General features: G+C 42.5%; 1 protein-coding gene across 4 annotated transcripts in view; it reads left to right on the plus strand.

Moving 5' to 3' along the window:
• Positions 1 to 22,255, plus strand: part of APP (amyloid beta precursor protein) — a 298,757-nt gene that overhangs the window by 230,048 nt on the left and 46,454 nt on the right. For all 4 annotated transcript variants that reach the window (XM_077819733.1, XM_077819738.1, XM_077819747.1 and 1 more), the window contains 2 exons: positions 10,037 to 10,165; positions 11,624 to 11,723. In XM_077819733.1, the coding sequence (XP_077675859.1) occupies positions 10,037 to 10,165; positions 11,624 to 11,723 (229 nt within the window). The remainder of the gene's footprint in view (positions 1 to 10,036; positions 10,166 to 11,623; positions 11,724 to 22,255) is intronic.

Here is a 22,255-nt window from a genome sequence, read left to right on the forward strand (position 1 = left end):
AGTCTGGGTTTGTGATAAAGCTGTTTTGAGCTTTTTCTTTGCAGGGTAATTTTCTTTAGGCCTGTGCAACGTCTTTCTCAGGTGGATGAGAGGGTCACAAGCAATACACGTTGTCGATATTGCTTTTATATAATATCATAAATACATTTGCTGCTGCAAAAAGACTTTCAAAGAGAAGATAATGTAGTGAGGAGGGGCAGTGAACTGGGACTCAGCAGATCTGGGTTCAGCTCCTGGTTCTCCCCAGCCTTCTTAGTGAACCTGGGAAAGTCAATCTTGCTGTGTCTCAGTCCCCCTTATGAAAAATTAGGATAATGCTACTCTCATACCTCACAGCAATGCCATTAATAAATGGTGGGGTGCTGTGATACTACAGATAAACACCTAGCAAGGCATTAGACCGGAGGTGGGCAAACTACAGATGTCGCCCGCGAGGCCCTCCTGCCCGGCCCCTGAGCCCTCAGCCCCTCCTCTGCTGTCCCCCCTCTGCGGGGGTGTGGATAGTGGTCGGGGGAGTGAGGGGACAGGGAGCAGAGGGTGGTTGGATGGGGCAGAGGTTCTGGGGTTGGGTCAGGGGACGGGAACGGGGGGGTTGGATAGGCGTGGGAATCCCGGGGGGCCTGTCGGAGGGCGGGGCAGTCAGGAGACAGGGGGCGTTGGAGAGGAGGTGGGGATCCCGGAAGGGGGCGGTCAGGGGACAAGGAGCGGGGGAGGTTGGATGAGTCGCAGGTTCTGAGGGGGGCAGGAAGTGGGAGGGGGCAGGAGCCAGGCTATTTGGGGAGGCACAGCCTTCCCTACCTGGCCCTCCATACCGTTTCTCAACGTCGATGTGGCCCTCAAGCCAAAAAATTTGCCCACCCATGCATTAGACATTCCCAGCACAAGGCTGAATAGGGAAAAGAGTGACAACATCCGGACCGCGGTGTGGGGGGAGAAGGTTAAAATTAAAACAAAAAATGGGAAGAAGGAAGTAAAGAGATTATAAAACAGGAGAGAACAGTTTGGATGCTGTCAGACAAGCACAGTACAGTTTTATGTGCACATGTGTATACATCCAGACACACACGTTCCATGCTATCGTCTTCCTTGGCGAAGGGCACCCTAGCTGGTTTTGGCATCTTGCACATCAGTGCTGAGGAACTGGAATTCAGTAATGGTTTTATTTTGTGCAGGACAGATTGGTATATTGGTATAACTGCAATATTTTTGAAGTAATTGTATACCACAGTACAATCCCAGCTACATAGATGTTCTGCATGGTGACCCAGCATTCAGGAAAACAGAGAAAGTACAAAATGGAGTCACATAGCTCAAGGCTTATTTAAGAACAAAACTAAGCAGAAAATTGAGCAAGATAGTGCAATTGAAAGCAACATCATGCAAGCTGTCCAAAACCTCAGAGCTGATCCTTGTCTCAGATTCTTTGTGCAGCCGAGCTGTTCTGTACTTTGTTGCCTTTGGAAATGGAATGCAGCTGTTCAGTCTCCAACCTCAAAATGTTGCACTGGTTTGCACTGCTCAGTGGTATTACTACAGAAAGGAGGATTGATGTCAGGTGGTGTTAATATGTAACTACAACTTAGATAATCAGTCATTTTGTTCTTCATTTTGCAAATAAAAAAAAACAGGGGAATACATAGTCATAATTCTCTCTGAGTAGGTTAGCTCAAATATTTGTTCGTTTTATTTTTCACACATACATCGAGTTTAATAGGCTTCCCCTCCTTTCCCCCCCCCCCCTCACTTTTCCATTTGATCTTAATGGTTACCTTTGGCTTCCTATGTAAAAACTTGTTTTTCCCCTCAAGTTCACAGGGTAAAAGAGAAAATTTAAGGAAAAAGTTCTGAGGCTCATTTTCCCACTGGCTTGTACACTTTGCGCAGAGGGTTTAAAATGCTACCGTTCTGATTTGGAAACGCTTGGCACAAGTGTAAATCACGGTCCATGGGATAAGGCCCTGAATGTCTATCTGAGTTTCAGCTGCCATGTTGTTTTTGTTCAGTTGCTTTAAGAAGACTATAGTTTGTGCTTTTAGGGCAACACAGCTCACTTGAAGAAGGTGGTAGTGCTCTCTGCACGATGGGATAGAGTTTTGGCCATCTCAGTGGGAGAGAAGGGCATGTGAAGAGGCTTCTCCCTGAGCACTGCAGGTCTTTGCTGAACCCAATTAGACTGCTGTGGGAGTAGACCAAAGGGGGAGAGTCTTTTATATCTGCAGTTGCACTGATCCAGTGATCAAAATGCCTGGAGTCAGGAAAGAGGGGCAGCAGCCACTGTTCCAGCCCATAGACCCACCCACCTAACCCCACAGATGTGGAGTTTTTTGCACAAAGCTCCATTATGGGATTTGTGCCAGGAGGAGTAGGTTTCAGCTTTTCTTTTAAACTGGGTCAAACTTTGAAAATGCTTTTGTGTGAATAAAAACAGACTCCCTTGCTTCCTAGATGGTTTGCTTGGTCACATAGTGTAGTCATAATCCTCGGTTTGCCAGCAGGAGAAGATGGGTTTTCTAGGAGCAAACTACTGATGAAACAAAATGGAGCCATGTGGTAGGTTTTAAATAACTTTGCCAGGTCCCATTTTATCTAAAACCCAGATTTCAGAGGGAAAGTTTTTTCTAATAAATGTTTCTGGCTTTGCTCCATCTCAATTTCAAGTAAGAGCAAAATTTGCAGGTGTTTTTAATTTTGTAAAACATAGTGAGTTAAGATTCCGAAAAGCAAAACCACAGTTGGTCCAAATCTTGGTCCCATTTTATCCTTCTCTCCGAAAGTCAAGGGAGGTGTAAAGCTGAGAAGATTGGATATAAATTGTGGCATTTTGCCCATGTGTAGCTTAAATAACAATTTTTTTTTTTGTAAACAAAAGTTGCAGATGGAGACCTCATTAAAACCATGTGAAAGGAAACTGTATCCAGGTTTACTTATGTTTGAAATGTTATTTCAGTATGAAAGTCTCTTTAAATATTTGTAGCTCACCCTTCAGTAGAGTCTTTCTTGAACGCTCCCATGATAATCTGCTTTTTCTGCACCAGACCAGTCCCATTAACTTTATAGTCACCTGATAAAATCCAGCAAGTTAATCATCCTTATAGGCTAATAAAAAGAAGTAATTGTTGGGCATGCCTCTTGGTTTTTAAGTGTGAGAAAAGTTTTTGATCAAAATGGTGAGGCTGCTCAGAGTTTTGCATGGAAGTTTCCCTAGAAGCTGTTTTTCAAATACACAAAATTGCTTTAGTTGGGTTTTTGTTGGTGCTGTTTTTCAGTGGTCAGTATTCTGGGCTAGCAAAATGGGAGTCAGCTTGTTGTCTGTATCAATCTAGACTAAATGTGATAAACTTCCATTTTCGATAAACGCAGTGGAATTGTTGTTTCAAAACACGTTGCACACGAGTCACTGAGATTGAAATGCTGGTTCAATAGCATAGGAAGACAATGTGTTTAAGGGTTGTATAATATTTCTCACCTGCTTGCAACTGTTGTATCAGAGCTCAAATTTCTGATAATGTCTGGTTTCTGGGTCAGGAAAGAGACCAGTGGGACACTTTTCATTGTAATTGCCTCTTGAAAAGAAAATATAAGGGTTTTCATGTGCTAACTTGGTGGGTATAAATAAAACCAGACTTCGACCAGTTTAATCATTTCCACAGGTCTCCAGTATAGAGGAATCCTTTGGGTACTAAAGCTGAAAGCTGGAATAAATGAGAAAAAAGAAGGGGGGACTAAACCTCAGGATATAAATTAATAAAATTCCCTTTATGGACAAATGGCAAGGAGCTGTCAACACTGATGAGAGTAAAATCAAACTAAGGCCTGCTTGGTATGGTGAAGATTAGTTTAAAATGGAGATAAAGAACTTTTTCTATTTAGGGTGTTATAGGAACAGCTTCTGTTACGCTACACTTTGTAGCCTTCTGTTTGCTTCATGAAAGTATTTCATAAATGAATGCCTATAACCGTGAATTCACTTTTATGGGGGTGAGTGTTCTCTCAGAGTACCTTTCATTTATAAAGCTGTTTCATCAAGAAGGGTCTCAAAATGCTTTTTTGGCCTTAGATGTAAGGATCACTTCTCCCACCGTTGACGTGCAGCCATTTCTGGGATGAAAATTCAGCTGCTATTGTGCATCAGGAAGATATCAAGAAAAACTTGAATAAGTAAAATTACAGGAGGGATTTAGACAGACGGATTCTAATTACCTGAGTTTGGAATTTGTCCAAGACATTAGAGTTAACAATTCACTCTTGGAAGTGGAAGTGGAAAAAGTTGTCTGAATATTCATGGATTGTTTATGGTCATGAAACCTTTATTTTGCCTCTCATCCAAATGATGGCACTGGCAGTAGCACATCTCCCACAACTCCAACTTAAGGCATAGATTCAATACTACTATAACTGAAAGGAACAGATGCCGTCTGCCAACTTGTCATCAGAGTTTCCTGCTTCATCTGGACTTTCACTGTGTCTCTCAATTTCCAAACTGTTTTGGAAATTTTAAGACTGCATGATTAAGCACACTTCAGTCAGGAAATTACACAGTTACAGTCACATTTGCAACTTTAACTCTGTCCTTTGTACACATTTTCACAGTATGTAAAAAGACTGTTTCCCAAATAACAGAATATAGACAACCTTAGGCACAAATGCACTATCTTGTAATAATGTGTATGTAGGATGAACTGAATGGAAGACCTTTACAAACCAGCTATGAAAACTACAGATAACCATCATTACACAGCTAAGTCTGCAATAATAAGGCTAACAGTTAAAATTGGCTGGCCTGTGGTAAATTTTGTAGCTGAATTACATTGTAGTTAACTGTCTCATCATCTGAATTGGACCAAGAAAGACAGTGCTGCTGAGTTGGTGGAAAAATATATAGTATTTGGGTGCTAACAGAATGAGTTAAAAAAAGAACTTATCTTAGACTTAGAACTTATCAGAGAGAAAACTTGTCCATAAAAGTATAGACTAGGCCACTCTGGTAATTAATTTAAGTATAAAAGATTATAAATATGATTGTAGAAAATAATGCAGTATATATTCTATAATATTGGAGAAATAATATGTGATCATGTAATTAGACTGTACCATACGGAATACACAGAAGGGGACTAAGTTTTGTTTGTTTCTAAAAGGGCAGGTGTTTGAATCTGCTGAAAAGTTCAAGGTAGAAGATGGGCTACTGAGTAGAATGTAGGTGAAATAGTCAAGAGTGCTTGATGAGCACAAGTTATCGTACCACTCCACAATTTATTACATAGATAACCTCAGTTTGTTTGAGTCTGCACACACGCACACTTTTCTTCTTAACATATAGAAAATGTGAGCATGTCCTTGCTTGTAAGAAAGTCTCTGTGCCAACCAATCAGGATTTTCCAGTGTTCTGAAATCAGAATTATACAATATTCTTAATGAAATAAGATGTGTTCAAAATGTTGAGGAATTCGGGATGCTGCTTCTTAGGAGGTAATTTAACATTCTTGTTACTGGATTAAGAAGAGTAGCTGAAAGGGCCAGTCAAGATAAATATAAGCATGCGGATGAGGAAAGTCAATTTGCAAAATCCAGTTCGCTTTCTGATAAAAGTTAAATGAGATAATTAAAAAAATAAGGTTTTGTCAATTATTCTCGCTGGACTGTAATGAAAATTATTCTATAGGGCTCAGACAACCCCTGCTAGCTGCCTTAAGCAGTTTATTAGCTGTTTGGCATATAGTCCTCCAGCAGGTTTTTTTTAGTAATAGTAGTATAGCTACAAATGTATAAAAAGAAAAAAGAATCCTTAAAAATAGGGAGCAGAATTTTCAATTGATAAATACTGTACCCAGTGTTTTTTTTCAATAATTATCAACCCTGCAGATTAAATATTAAATATAAGACATGCGGGGCTGACTCAGTGGTCTGGCAGCAGAGCAGTCTTAGGCAGAGGAGATCAGAGTTCAGATCTTGAGATTTAAATGATCAGATAATATCAACATTTTCATTTATGCTTTAATTTGAAGGTCCCTTCCCCTCTTCCCCCTCCAGATGTAGTAATCCATGCCCCAACATAACAATAATCCGTCCAGCTGTAGGAACTGGTCCTGCATCCCTTCAAAATGGGTAATTCTCAGTGAAAGAGAATGGGAGTTCTGCATGTGATAGGATTGCAAGGATTTGGCCCGTGCTGCAGACTTAGTTTTTGTGGGGTGGATTCAAGATCACTTTAATCCCTCCTTAAAACTCAGCTCTGCCAAGACGCCTACAAGATGCTATCTGCTGAGAACAGCTACGCAGAAAGTGAGCCATAACTAATGTTCATTTTGCTAAGACATGCTCCTTTCCCTGTCACCTCATTCTCTGCCTCCTCACCTTCCCCTTGTTTGCTGCATCCACCTAGATTATAAACTCTTTGGGGTAGGTGCTGTCTTTTACTATGTCTTTGCCCAGTTCCTAGCATGATGAGTTCCTGATCTTAGTCGGGGCCTCTAGTTACTATCGAAATACAAATAACATTGAACTGATCTTTAGAGACAAGTACCACCAACCCATTCTTTTATATGCACATCTCCAGCACCAGCAGTTACCAATTTATTATATTCTGTTTCCATTATCATCCTTGAAAAGTAATTTTACTTTTCTGTGACCAAAATTTTGTTTATAAAACATATAGGTTATTTGTGCACCACACCCAAACAGGCAAAGCTGCTACTGTGCTTTCATCGCTTCTTACTAAATTTGACAGCTTTGTCTAGAGTTAAGTTTCTTAAATTTCTGGCATCAGACTGGGGAGGGGAGGGAGTACTGATCTCTTCCAGAAAAGGCATGAGTATGATTATTCTTTCTTAGACTACTGAAGACTCTGGAAAAGCAGAACCATCTGCTGTACATTGGATGTTCAATAGACAATATCTCATTTGTTTTGTTGAGCCCAAAGTAGAAATGACCTCACATACCTCCTTTTAGCCAGGGAAGCTTGTAGATTATTTGCTCACAGTTATGCACAGGGAGTTGGTAGCAGTGACAGGAATATAACCCAGATCTCCTGATTCAGTCTCTGGTAATAACTACTGGACATCAGGCAAGCCTGAATATTTTATTACATATTGTAAATAAAATGGCCACCTGCCATGTGCCTGGGGTGCTTCTGCGTTGCCCTGCCTTTTGTTCTCTCTCTTCCAGTCCCTTTTACAGAGATTCCACACACTTGCTCATCCAGACACCACCTTGAGTGGGGCCTGGGGTTATTCAGACGACAACTCAAAAGTAAAACTCAAAGTTCCAAAAATCTGTCCCCAAAGCATGGCTCTGACCTCAGAGCCATGGGGAGCGAAAGGGTTCCTTCATAAAGTTCTTTCTTTTGAGTTATTAGGGGTGACCTGCCATGTGGTTCAGCTTGCAACTGTCCTGCTCAGAGCTGACTCCCATGTAGACTTCCTAGAGTCAGCTCTCCCAAACAGCTGCTTCTCTTTCTCTTATATGGAACCATCTGCTGAGGCTCCCTCCCCACACCAGGTTTCTCTTGTTAGCTCATGTAACAAGGCTGATCCAGGCTTCAGATCTCCTGTAGGCAGCTCCCTCTCACCCCCTTTGCTCTCTCACACGTACTTATGGGGATGAAAGTTGTGGCAGCATTCAAAAAATTCTGTTTTATAGATAGATGCAATCCAACTCTTCCAGTGATGGCTTTGTTCACAAGCTCCTAGCTATTGGCAAATGAACTTTATGAATCAGTGTGAGACAACAGAATGTTTCACAGCATCAAAAACTCTCCTTAGCTTTAAATCACACTTCTTCAGAGTCCTGATTTCCTAACCTTCATTGTGCTGTTTGATAAATAAGTAGACCATTTGTTACTGTCCAGGTCTTACCTTGGGTCAGCATAGTTAAAAACAAACCTGCAGGCTTGTTTGAGCACATGCAGACTGTCTAGTGCTTTTTTTTTCCTCCATTGGAAAGAAACTAAGATGTCACGACTGTACGAAAACCCGTACATTTAATAGTTCATTTGAGGTCTTGTGCTTTTAATTAAGTTTCATGTGCAAACATCCAAGAGTCATTTCTTAGCAAATGATGCTCTAGGCTCTCATGATTTATCTGTTGTATCCTCCCCCTGTTAGTAGTAAGTTTTGGGCTTTCCTCAGTTCTTTAAATAATTACACTTAAAGTATGCTGCCATGTTATGCAGATGGGGCTAAGTCAGAATAAGTGGTCCTTAAGAGGGATTTATTATTGCTATAGCAGTAAGACCTCTCTTAGTATAGTTGTCCCAGATAATGTAAACCTTCCTGGATCTTACCATCACAGTAGACAAAAATATGTTGAGGGAAAACAAGAAATATGTCCCATGGCTTTAAACATGAAACTTAAATGGAGAGTCTCTTCAAGAAATAGAAATTAAACTGTCTGTCTTCTCTACCCTAGCCTATTTTATTTTTTATATATATTTCTTGAGGCAAAGAGGACTGAAATGTCAACAAAGATAATCTCACTTCCTTTCTTCGAAGTTCCACCATTGTTTTAAGTCCCCGGTACTTCCTTCTTCTCTAGGCTCTGTTTCTGTAATCCTTTGACAGTTGTTGTTTCAGTTCACGTTGTCCTTACTGCAACACTCATAAGGTTATTTACTTTTAGGGACTTTATCCACAGCAGGAGTCTGCTGGCAGTTTGTTTCCAAGACTCTGTACCACTAATGAATTTCAGTCCTAAAGCCAATAAAGCTTCCTTTGACTTTGGAAACAATTTTGCATTTTTTTTTTTATCTCTAGGCTAGAAATGTCCTTAGAAGAGATTTTCATTTTCTTTTTTCTTTTCTAAAGATTTTTGAAAACTAAAGAGATCCTTAACTCTTTGAACACTGTACATCAGTGTACACATCCAGAGTAAATTTCAGCAGGCTTTATCCCTATAAATGAGCACCTGTCCCAGTCTTCTTCACACCTTCTGAACCCATTCTTGATTCACTCCCACCCTACTTCTCCAGGGTGGAGGTGGGAAAATGGGGGTCTGGGGGTGGGGAAGGAAAAATGGGGACCTAGGAGGGGAGGGATCTGGGTTATGAGGAGGGAGAGGATAGAGATGAGGGAACATAGAGACCCTGGCTTGGGAGGGCATTGGGGGAAAGGGGAATGGGAGTGAATACAGAAATCCTGGCAGGGGGGAAAGGGGAAAATGGGGAGCATCGGGGGGGAGTAGAGAATGGGAGGGCACACACAGCCTCTCTCATGGGGAGGGTCAGTGGTATGGGTACAAATCCCCTTGACATGAGGGACAGGGTGAGAAGAGTTGCATGGAGTCCATGAAATCTAGGGAGATGGGAGGGTAGCACACAGGGAGCTACTGAGAGGGAAGTGAAGGAATGCAGAGAGTCCCTGGTGGGTGCAGTGTGTTTGGCCTAGACAAGCTGTGGAAATGTGTGAACTCCTAGTTTCAGGTAGGCCTAGATTAGCATGTTAACTAGGCACTTCAGAGTGATTAAGTATTGCTGACACCAACAGTAAAACAGTTACTGGGTACATCTACACTGCAGTTAAACACCTACAGCTGGCCTGTGCCAGCTGGCTCGGGTTGTGGGACTGTTTAATTGCAGTGTAGACTTACAGACTGGAGGCTGGGCTCTTTGACCCTGTGAGGTGAGAGGGTCCCAGAGCTCAGGCGGAAGCCTATACTGCAGTTAAATAGCCCTGCAGCCCGAGCCCCATGAGCCCAAGTCAGTTGGCACTGGCCCGCTGCTGTTTTTAATTGCAGTGTAGACATACCCATGGAGAGAAATGTAACAGATGGAATTTAAACTGGGCCGAGCTGGACACTCCCAACACTCTCTAGTTGTCATATCGATCTGTGGCCATTGCCCAGCTGCATAACCTGCGATATACTGATCAAGTGACTGGATGTTCTTCCCAGTAGTTGCACCTTCTTCAGTGGACAGGTGTTGCAAGCAATGACTGTTTTAGTGCTTTGTCTTAGGAGCAGCCTCTGATCTAAGGTATCCCAATGGTCAGATATGCAGAAAAGTGTGTTGAATTCAGAATTTTCTCCTGCTTTTCCTCCATAGCCTCGCCATGTGTTCAATATGCTGAAGAAGTATGTGCGTGCAGAGCAGAAAGACAGACAGCATACCCTCAAACACTTTGAACACGTCCGCATGGTGGATCCAAAGAAAGCTGCCCAAATCAGATCTCAGGTAATAACCAATAAATAAGGCAAGCAGCGTTTTGAACTATTGCAAATCTAGTATCAGCAAATTTAAATTAACTTCTGTCTCCTGAATATACACTGTAAACTGTGATACTATCTGCTAAATATTTGACTCCCTCTTTTACAATTTTCAATACAATAGGGTCTCAAACATTCTGACCAGGATTTCTGTAGCCATTTGTAAGGGTACTTTGTGGTGCCCATAAATATAAATTGTGCATTTTGCTTGTGTCTAACACACTTTTCAGCTGAGATCACTGTATTTCATGGAACATCGACTGCTGAATGTTTGTGCAACCCTTGATACATTTGTTTTGGAACAGCTTTCATATTTTCCTTGCAAATTACATAGAACAAAAAAGAAGCCAACAGAGATGTAGCTGACTTTCAAGATGCCAATTAAACTTGTAGACACAGTGGCTGAGTTTGAAAATCTGTGCGGTAATCTGTAGAATCTGCTTTTTCTTTACCGATACCATTAATTGGAAACTCTGCCCCAGCTGTGATTCTTGAACTGATCAAGCATTGCTAGCAGCCAAATTACACCTCTTTGTTTGACACCCCTTAGTTTGAACTTCTGTGCCAGATTTGGAAGTTGTTTTAAAATCACTGGAATCTGAAATGTTCATCTCTAACTAGCCCCTGAAAAAACCTTAAAAAAAATCACCCTTTTTTTTTTTTACCTTTAATATGACCATTTATTTTAAAATTTGGATTACTTTAACACTGAGCCTGTGTGCAGCTGAAATTCGCACATTCCTGGTCAGATTACATCATCCATGATGCACCATGGTCTAGCTTCTTGGTGACGGGAGATGGTGCTTCATGGGAGTCCAGTGACATGGTGCATCATGGGAGAGGAAGGTCAGCTGGGAAGCCCAGCTCATAGAGAATGAGGACAGGAGGTAACAGAACAACTACCCCAGCTGCATTTCTGAATTGAATAATTTTGGCTTTTGGATGAAATCATTTTGGTTTTGGAACATTCTGTTTTTCAACAAAAAAAAATCAAAATTTTACTCAGAAAGCAAACACTTCCTGTGAAAATGTTTGTTTAGTCAAAAACCCAATTTTCCATCAAAAAGCAGGTTCAAATTTGACCACCTTCATTGACACCCTCATCTCATTCAGTCCTTATTCACATGTTAGGTATGGACAAGGATGCTAGGAGAAGATGTGAGCTCAGATGCAGGGACACAAGAAGGGGCCAGACAGCAGAACCATTGCCAGAAAGACTGTTCCTTTGTCAGCTGCTGGAGAGAGCTGAAATGTGCAATAGATTTCATGACTGGAGACTTGCAGAATCCACAAGGCATGCTTCAGTGTGTTTATTATACCTACTTCCTCTGAAAACTGTCGTGCTCTGTAATATATAAATCTGCAATGATGACTGTAGGTAAAATGCTGATGATTTCCCCCCAAAATGGATCTTCTATTTCTGTAGGTTATGACACACCTACGTGTGATATATGAGCGCATGAACCAGTCTCTTTCCCTTCTCTACAATGTACCAGCGGTTGCTGAGGAGATTCAAGATGAAGTGGGTAAGTTAACTGTTTGTTTTTTGTATAAGAATCATAACAATCTAGAAAGGAATTGGGTCTTAATCTTCAAATAGAAAAAGAGTTAAGATACATTGCTTCCTTTTGTCTATAGTGAAGATAGCTAGCAAATAAGAGGACAAACCTGTCAATGTTTTAAAACTATAAATGGGGACATTTCGGGAGGTGTAAAATATGGACGTATCTTTTAACTTGATTGATGTACTCTGGACTACGATGAGCTTTCTAGAGGGACTGAATGGAAAAAGATGATTCATATTTTGCTTTCATAATGGCCTCTCCCGCCTACATTATGTTTCTTTGAAGTGGCTATCTTTTTATATAGGACTTTAAATCTCACAGAACATATGCAACAATGTCTTCACAATTTTTGTCTGAGTGTAGTAATTTACACTTGGCACCCACACACTGTAAAGAAATCAGGGACAGCTGTTGACTCTTGTCACCACTAGATTTGGGAGGATAACTGATGGAGATCAAATCATGTTTCTTCCTTTTGGATATTTAATTCAATGTGATAAATCTAATTCGGGTGTCTTGGGAAGACCCCAAGCAAAATATTAACTTGCCAGGACTTAAGCATCGTTTCTTTGACTGATCAATAAAATGCTTCCAAGCTGGCATATTTCCAGTTAAATTTCAGCAATTCCATGTCACTCATTTATATGACATGGGAAATTTGAGAATGGCAATGAGTCACACCACTGTAGAGTAGATGAAAGTTAAATGGCCTAGAGGAGCCATGTATCTAAGTCCCCCATGAGGGTTTTCATTGTGCTAGGTTAAAACTGCTGATTCTTCTTAGAGTGATGGTACCTATTATATTTCACTCTGGGTTACACATGTGCACCATGTGCCTGGAGTCGGAGAATTTGAAAGTGTCTGTTGGTCCACGCATGCATCCTGGCTCCCGGTGTGCTTCCATCTGAGGCGATAAAGGGCTGGGTAGACCAACCGCATCTTCAGTTCCTTCTCACCACCACATTGTCCAGGTCAGAACCTTCAGTGTCCTAGTCTCTGACACGGTTCTAATAATTATAATTATATAGTTTTATCAGATTTAGTCATAGTTTTGATAGTTTAGAATAGGGTAGAGCTCAGGGGTCTTGACCCACCCCAGTACCCCATTCGGGTACCGGACTATGCCCAGAATTCCAGGATTCAAACCGTGTCTCCTCCCTGTGATCCTTGTTGGTCAGCGACAACCACCAATGCTGCCTCTACTGCCTGAGAGAAGTTCACATCATGACTAGGCGCAGTATTTGTCAGTCTTTCCCCGGCCACACCCAAGAAGAATGAGCACTTGGTTTCCAGAAGTATCTCATGGAGATGGTCATGAGACCACAATTGCACCCAGGCCATGGAACCCCCCCATACATCATCCTGAATGAAAGAGGAGCATGCCTCCTACTGCTCTTAGGTCTGACTCTGATATCAGAGGAGCCACTCCCACAGACCCCACAGCAAGGCCTAGTCGGGAAGTTAGGAAGCACACCCATAAGCATGGGACTAAGTCTTCCTCCAAATCCACCTCAAAAAAATTGGACATTCCTTCCACCAACTGGGCTCAAGGGGACATAATATGTACTAAGTCTCACAGAAGAAGATTCTTAAACAGTGGGATCCACTGGTTCCATGCCAGCAGTCCATCAGTACCACTGTTTCCAGTGCCTCATAAAACCCGAGACCCCCCAGGCACTAGCAAAGATTTCATTGAGATCCAGATCCCTGGCTGCTCCTCAAGATATCTTTGCCTTTCTTTCCTCATCTCTGGGCAAGACTATCATCACCGGCATGTCCCTGTGAGGCTGGGGAGCCCATATGGACAACCGCATGACACAAGGGACACAGAAACCTGGAGAATCCAGAATGCAGATCAGTATTCTGGAACTTCTTGCGTGCCTTCCTTACTGCTCATTCTTTCTTCCACTCATTCGCTTCCATCATGTCCTGATAATGTCAAACAACACCACCACTATTTTCTGCATCAACAAACAGGGGCGGAGGTTTGAAATCCACAACTATGTGCAGAAGTGGTCAATCTCTGGAACTGATACATCAGCAATCAGATTACCCTATCCCCAGCCTACCTTCCAGAGCAGAATGTGCTCGTGGACTCACTCAGCAGACACTTTGCAATTGATCACGAGTGGGAGTTGCATGATGGAGTATTACACAACATCTTCATGCAGTGGGGAACTCCAACCAGACAGACATTCGCTTCTCAGGCCAACCAACAAGTGTGCCACATATTGCTCCAGGGGAGCCCTCAGTTACTCTCAGGGTGATGCTCTCCTTCTTTCCTGGTCAGACCAGCACAACTGTGTCTTCCCCCCACTATTGCTCATACCTCAGGTGCTACACAAAATCTGACAAGACAAGGCGACAGTCATCACGATTGCCCCCTTCTGGCCCAGACAGTTCTGGTTCCCCAACCTGCTGTACATGTCATCCCGTCTGCCAGTTATCATTCCGAATTTCCCCAACCTTCTGACCCAGTGCAGCATCAGGATCAAGCATCCCAATTTATGACCGCTCCACCTCAGAGCATGGTATTTGGACAGGCATCAACCCTAGAATGGGCGTGTTCCTCGGCAGGACATTCTCTCTAACAGCAGGAAAGAATCCACTAGGCAATGTTACTGGGCTAAGTAGAAATGCTTTTCCTCTTGGGCACAACAAAAAAACTGTTAGACCAGAAGCTGTGGAGATTTCCCTTATCCTGGATTACATTCTATCTTTGAAGACTTTGGGTCTTGCCCTCAGCTCCTTGTGGGTCCACCTTGCGGCAATTAGCACGTCCTATCTTCCTACGGAGGGTTTCTCCATTTTTTTACACCCGCTAACTGCTAGATGTTTGGAAAGGTCTCCTAAGAGCCTTCCCACCTCTCCAAAATATTACGCCCTAATGGGATCTGAATCTGGTACTCACAAAACACCCCTTTGAGCCACTGGCAACCTGCTCCATGTCCCTCCTTTCCAGGAAGGCTGCCTTCCTTTTAGCCATCACTTCAGCTAAAAGGGTAGATGAACTCAGCTATCATGGCAGATCTACCATTTATGGTATTTCACAAGGATAAGGTTTCCTTATGCATATAACCAACATTTTTACCAAAGGTGGTCTCATGATTTCATCTTAACCAATCCATTCACTTACCTGTTTTCTTCCCAAAACCGCACTCATCAGCAGAAGAATGTAGACACCATTTCCTTGATGTTTGATGAGCCTTGGCCTTTTATCTGCAGAGAACAAAGACAGTTGGGAAGTCCCCAAGACCTGTTTGTTGCAGTAGCAACCATGAGATTCTCTCAGGGAACATGCCATCTCCACCCAGAGATCACCCACAGTGGAATACTGTAGTGACCATCACTCAAAGAAGAAGAGGTTACTCACCTGTAACTGAAGGTTCTTTGAGATGGCGTGGTCCCTAACTGTATTCCACTGCCCGCCCTCCTTCCCCTCTGCTTCGGATCTGTCAGATTCACAGAGAGAAGGAACTAGAGACATAATTGGTCCGTCAACCTCCTTTATTACTTTGGAAGGAAGCACGAGGTGAGTCAGGGTGCATGCATGGACCAACAGAAACTACTTGCAAATTCTCCAACTCCAGGCATAATTCATGGTGAAATACAGATAGGGACCGCATATCTTGAAGGTCATCCAGGTACAGGGAGGTTGAAGTCTATTGAGCTTATTCCTGATACTAAAGAATTCAGAATCCTTCTGATTTTGAGTACAGATCAGCTTGAAACCAGTACTGTGTCAAATCTGTATTGTGAAATGATTCGTAATTCTTTTCCTAAACCCATGCAAAAAGAATTCTAGGGTATGAAGAGAAGTAAAATATTAATAAAACTTTGTTGTTACACTCTAACAGTTCCAAGGCCAGAAATACTGAAGTTCCCATTAAAAAGACACAGGTTTCATGAAATATCTTTTGTAAGAAAGAATTGGCTTAGAAAGTCTGAATCAATCAAATAGCTTTATAATGTCCAGATCTGAACTTATTCACACACATAGTCTATTTTAATAATAAATTGCCAGCAATAGTGCATTTGAAAATAATTCTTCTCTGCAGCTGGAAAATTGTCTTGGGTGCAATGTTCCCTCTAATTTTTCCCATCCATGTGTGGAATGAATTTTGTTATGTGCACAATGATTTGCAGCGGGGATGGGGTGAGGGATTCGGAGTGTGGGAGAGGGCTCAGGGCTGGGGCAAAGGGTTGGGGTGTGGGGTGGTGAGGGCTCTGGCTGGGGTGCGGGCTCTGGGCTGGGGATGGGGATGAAGGGTTCAGGGTGCGGGATGGGGCTCAGGCCTGGGGCAAAGGGTTGGAGTGCAGGGGGGTGAGGGCTCTGGCTGTGGATGTGCAGTTCAGAGTGTGGGAAGGGGGGTCAGGGCTGGGGCAGAGAGTTGACGTGTGAGGGGATGAGGGCTCTGGGGTGGGGCCAGGAATGAGGGATTTGGGGTGCTGGCTGCCCCGGGACCACAACGGGGAAAGAGGACTGCCCCCAGCCCTCTCTCCCTGCCGGGGTTGGGTCCTGGGGAGAGGTGCTTCTCCCCAGCCGCAGCGGGGCCGGGGCCTGGGGAGAGGCCTTTGATAGGCTGCTGCATGGCTGTGCAGCCACGCAGCTCAGAGGGAACTTAGCTTGGGTGATTGATTTTTTTTTATGTAATTTTAATTCTCTGCATGATTATTTGTCTACTGTTTCCAGAGCTACAGTTTACTGCAGAGCTCCTCGTGAGCCATTTGTGCCTTGAGGAATTAACACCCCATCTTTTTTTATTAAGAGACCTAGCCCTGTTTAACATAGTTTTTCAATAAATTAACAAACAAATGCAAGCCTTCCCCAGCCCTTGAGACTCCTGACTGCATGCCCAGTAGAGAAGGTTTATCAGTGGAAACCAGATGTCCTTTTTTCATGAACACAAAAGAATATGTATGTAGCAATAAAGTTCATCAGGGAGTTCTGCCCTTAACCTGGAAATCCCTTAGTATCCTTATACTGAACCAAGAATTCTAGAGTAGTTCTATTGGGAATTTAAATGGCTGAGTTTGAGAGGTGGTGCCTCATCCAAGTCTATAGTCCGCATTAAAACCCAGGAGTTCCCAGTCTCCAGTCCAGTGTTTGAACCACTAGACCATGTCTGTATTGTGCCTGGGATACTGGCAGATGCACAGAGAATCTTCTGTTTAACAGTATGCATAGAGCCCTGCAAATTCGTGGATCAGATGCGGATACAAATTTTTGTATCCGCACTGGGCTCTAAGTATGTAGACCCTTGCAGAGACTCTTGCATTGAGATAGAGAATCCAGCAAGTTCACAGTGTAAGTGAACCAAAATTCACTGAAATGGATTGTGGGAAATCAGGAGATTTTGAAGATGCTCATGTTGAAAAATGTATGGATGGAAGGTGATTTTAGGTCCCTGAGAGAGAAATACAGGAATCTGTCTTGTCCTACCCCTTTGTCGTGTGTGCTCTGCTTTGACTGCATTGGTTGACTTCCCTGGAAGAGAATTATATGGTTGAGGGATCCAAAATAACAAATCCATTTCTCAAGCAAAAGCAACCCAGCGTTCTGCACATGGCAATTTGTCATTAATACATGCAGTGAAGAAGGTGGCAGGAACTTAGTTATGGTACAGTTCATATCAATTGCAGTCACTGCCTGCGGTGGTTTCTGACTAGTTGGTAAGCATAGTTGTTTTTAAAAAAATTAAAATAAAAAAATCTTTGCACGTATAAATATGTAAAAAGACCTGTGCAACACTGGGGAACAAAGAAAGCGAGCAGCCTTCTGTATCCTTTCGCTTCTTAGTACTTTTGTTGAATATTTGTATATCAGAGTAATAGGTGCCTTACATACTTATTTTCGCTAGTTAGCTAGACACGTGCTATAAAAGTCAATTTCAACAATAATAGCAAGAGCAGTGCTGGTATTGATGCTGGCTGAATACTTGCCCTTGGTGTTGGGAAAATCAGTCTGTCTCAGAAACACAATACTAGTGAGGACTAGAATCCAACTGTTTGTGTCTTGTGACAACACTGGGAGACATATAGACGAGTTATTTGCCCAGGAAAATACATCTGCCTCCCTGGATCCCAGTGGTCTCTCAAACGATAATGAGACAACACATGCTACAGTTCATACCAGGTCACAGTCTGTGACTGACACAGCCCACAGCGTTGAGCACTGCTATTCAGAGATGGAAATACATTCCTTGGATGTATGAGTGGCCTTGAGAGTCTGATGAGAACAGTACTATTACACCCACAACACACAGGAGAATAAACTATCTGATTAGCTTAAAATTTGTATTCTCCTGACCTGATACGTTTCGTGTAACATGCAGTTTGTATAAGACATCAGGCAGAGCAGTGGTGGGGTGTAGAGAAGAGACGGCAAAGCCATTTTGACATACCTACTCTAAATCCTCATCTATTTAGAGTATTTACCAGTGTATGGAAGGAAGCAACTTATTCCCAGGAATGGTGCAGCAGGCACAGATTCTGAATCTTATAATGGTGACATTAGAACTTTGTTTATCAGTCAAATATGCCAAGGTCAGGCAGAATGTTGTTACTACTTCTGCTGTGCTCAGTTCTCAAAGCAGCATCTCTGGTTCCCAACTGGTGCCCTCCAGTGGAGCCAAGAGCATGATCTGCACCCCAGCCTGCTAAGGCAGTGCAAGAGGAAGGGGTAGGTAATTGAGAGGAAGGGGTAGGTAAATTGAGAGGAAGGGGTAGGTAAATCTGATGCAAACTGTAATCCTGTCCCTGTGTCCCTTTTCTGCTGTGAACCCCTGGTCTTGAGCAACATGTGGCAGGTTACAGCAAGCTGATGGCAGGGGCCAGACAAAGTATTTCTGAACGAAAGCACTCCCAGAATTGAACGCACAGCTCAGTGGTTTGAGCTCTGGCCTGCTAAACCCAGGCCAGTTCAATCCTTGAGGGGGCCATTTAGGGATCGGGGGCAAAAATTGGGGATTGGTCTTGCTTGGAGCAGGGGGTTGGACTAGATGACCTCCTGAGGGCCCTTCCAACCCTGAGATTCTAGGATTCTATGACTAAGCGTTTTGCAAGATCTGAGGAACCTGAGCTATTTCATGTGTTTGGCGGCTCAGCTGTCTGCTGCTGAAGTATTTTTTTTGGTTGGGGAAGAAGGAAAAAGAATTTGGGAAAGGTTTCTTCCCTCATACACTGATAGATACTTCCTGTTTCTGAGTTGCTCTTGTCTTCTATCTAGATTACTATTTCGAAATAGGAAAGCTGGTAGAGAATGGTGGGTGATCAAAAGAAGTATTGGTACCCTCTGTTCAGATTGGTGCCCTTAAGTATTTATGTTGCTGTACTATATCCTCCCCATCTTTTGTAGCTACATGATGTATTCTGCCTTGCTACTACCACTAATGTTCTTCAGCAAAGATGCTCATCCCGATTTTCCATGCACAAACTCTTTCTTTTAAACTTAATCTCATAAATATTGACATGACTGTAGGTAACAAAAGAAACTCTGGAATATGCAGACACACTCAAAGGTATGAATGGCTTTACGTTTTAAAAGAAAATTTACAAATCTGGAAAATATGAGGCACTCTGCTTTTTGACTTTCAGAGTTGATCAGAATAGAAAAGTCTCTCTCATGAGGTTTATTTTGGAATATTTTTCCCCTGGCTTAAAAGAGAGCATCTGAAAATCTGTTTTATTTTAGTTTTTTTCCTTTGAAGAGACATGGTCTAGTGTTCAAACACTGGACTGGAGACCGGGAACTCCTGGGTTTTAATGCTGACTGTAGACTTGGATGAGGCACCACCTCTCAAACTCAGCCATTTAAATTCTCTGCCTCAGTTTCCTCACTTCGAGAATAGGAGAATATGCCTTACTTAGCTCACAGGAGCACTGGGAGAATTAATTGGGTAATATTTGTAAAGGGTTTGCTAAACTAAGTGCTTACTATGATCAAAAGCCACTAATTAGAATACTAGCCAAAAGAATAAAACTAAGGACAGGCAAAGCTGTATGGGTGGACAAAGAGTTTAAGAAAACAAGCTCCAGTTTTAAGCAAGATACTCTGGACCAAATTTCTGAATTAAGCAGATGAAATCATGTGCATATATTTGCACATGGCTATCTTCCATTCTTAAACACAGAGGAGCCCAAGTCTTGACTGGAGTCCCTAGGCTCCCAGTATAAGTAAATAAATAAGGAATTGTCAGTGTGTATTCACAAACCAGACTAGATACAATCACTTAGACCAGGGATCGGCAACCTTTGGCACGCGGCCCGCCAGGGTAAGCCCCCTGGCAGGCCGGGCCAGTTTGTTTACCTGCTGCGTCCACAGGTTTGACCAATCGCAGCTTCCACTGGCCGCAGTTCGCCGTCCCAGGCCAATAGGGGTTGTGGGAAGCGGCACGGGCCAAGGGATGTGCTGGCCACCACTTCCCACAGCCCCCTGTTGGCCTGGAGCAGCGAACAGTGGCCAGTGGGAGCTGCAATCGGCCAAACCTGCAGACACGGCAGGTAAACAAACCAGCCTGACCCGCCAAGGGGCATACCCTGGCGGGCCGCGGGCCAAAGGTTGCTGATCCCTGACTTAGACTAACTGATGTGTGTGCACAAACACCTAGAATTTACACTTGTATAGCAGGTATTTGTGTACATAAATTACACATGCAAATATGTACACACTTAAATTTGAAAATGTAGCCTTTTTTGTGTGAATACCATATCCTTCATCCCAAAAGCCGTTCTACCTATGAAATTTCCACTTTGCCAGTTGTCTTCTTAAACCACCTGAATTTCAGAGCTGCTTCAGGATATGCTTAGAAGCTTCTAATCTGGTGAAGGTCTTTCAATGAAATATTTGACACTCACAATGTTGACATCCCATTCTACCCCCAAAAAATCAATTAATTTAAAAAAATAAAATAAAAAACCATACCCAAGCAGAGTTTTACCTCAAAAAGGAAGATGTGCTAGAGACTACATTAATGTCGTTAGGGACTTTGCTATTCCTATTGACTTAACATGGAAGGCACTCAGATACTACGGTGATGGACAGCTGTATCAAACGCCGAGAGAGAGATTGTGCTTGAGATTTCAATAGCCATAGTCCATCAGAGTCTTCTAAAATCAAGCATACCCTAGTCCCGGTGGAATATTATCAAAGATAAGCAGATTGTTAACAGACTACAATGGACTCGTTGAGAAAGGAAATTAAGGGTTTGGTCCTGCCTTATCTAGCAAAGCATTTAAGCATCAGACTGATCACATGCTGAAAGTTGAGGACATGCTTAAGGGCTTTGCTATTTAGAACTAGAGTACTCAGTACTTCGCATGATCAAGCTCTAAATGGAGGCTTATTGAAGTTACGATTAGTTTGTGGACAGGGTGATCTCAAAAGGTTAAGATCAGAATCCAGAGCTTTCGGGACGGGGGTTAACCAGGCTTCCAATTAGAGTTTTGACCTTGCTAAGTAAATCTTCTGTTTTCTAAACTAAACATATTCCAATATGAAGCTCTCCCACCTAAATACTTCTGTCTATCTCACTGCTTACATGGACTTCACCATCGTAGTTTCTGAATGACCAAAAGTCATTAATAGACTTTATCCTCACAACACCCCTGTAAATTTTACAGATGGGGAACTGAGGCACAGGGAAGATTTAAGTGAGCTGGTCATGGTCACACAGGAAGTCTGTGGCTGAGTCAGGACTTGAACCTGTGTCCACAGCCATCCCAGTGCTATGCGCTATCAACTAGACCATCCTTCGTGCCGGTTAAAGTTATAGATCTGTACAAGAATGTAGCTTTGGATTTTTTTGTTCTACGATATTCTGGGAATATAAGTAATGGTAAGCAAAGATGAGAACTGAAGAGATACAATAGTTGTTGGTTATTAGGATACAATAATTATACAGGATATTAGTCCTTCCCTTACAGAACATTACATTGGTGCTATCTTTGGATGTGAATTTATTGTTCTACTAAGAAAGGTGGCTTTTGTCCTCTTTCAGTTTCACATCTCTTCTTAAAAATTGCTTCTGCCAGTTTACTTAAGGGAATTGGGCAGGTAATACATCTTGCACTGAACTTAAAATGTCGTTCTTTTACTGGAGAACAAAAGTATGAAATTGAATCTTGAAGCTGTCTAGATTGCACATATCAGTTTAGAAAGGTTAACTGTGATGAGACAGACTTTGCAAATATATGGCTTTCAATTAAATAAAGTGGCACTGGTTCAGTGAAGCATGGTCCCTCTTATAGAAATGGCATTACTCCTTATTATAGAAAAATATTTGTACTGAATATATGCATAGAATGTGTTTAAAAAACCACAGCTGTATTAAACATGCTTAAGATACATTTGAAACGGTGTCCATCTGTGGAGTCAATATGGAGGATCCCCTGCTGCGCCAAAGGAGTATTTGTGCTCTATGATCACCTCTTCCCACTTGCGCCAGGTATCACTGATAGCTGGGGTAGACTGAGACACCCAAGCCACACACTTT

This window comes from Eretmochelys imbricata, chromosome 1, assembly GCF_965152235.1.
Source record: "Eretmochelys imbricata isolate rEreImb1 chromosome 1, rEreImb1.hap1, whole genome shotgun sequence".
Taxonomy (NCBI): Eukaryota; Metazoa; Chordata; order Testudines; family Cheloniidae; genus Eretmochelys; species Eretmochelys imbricata.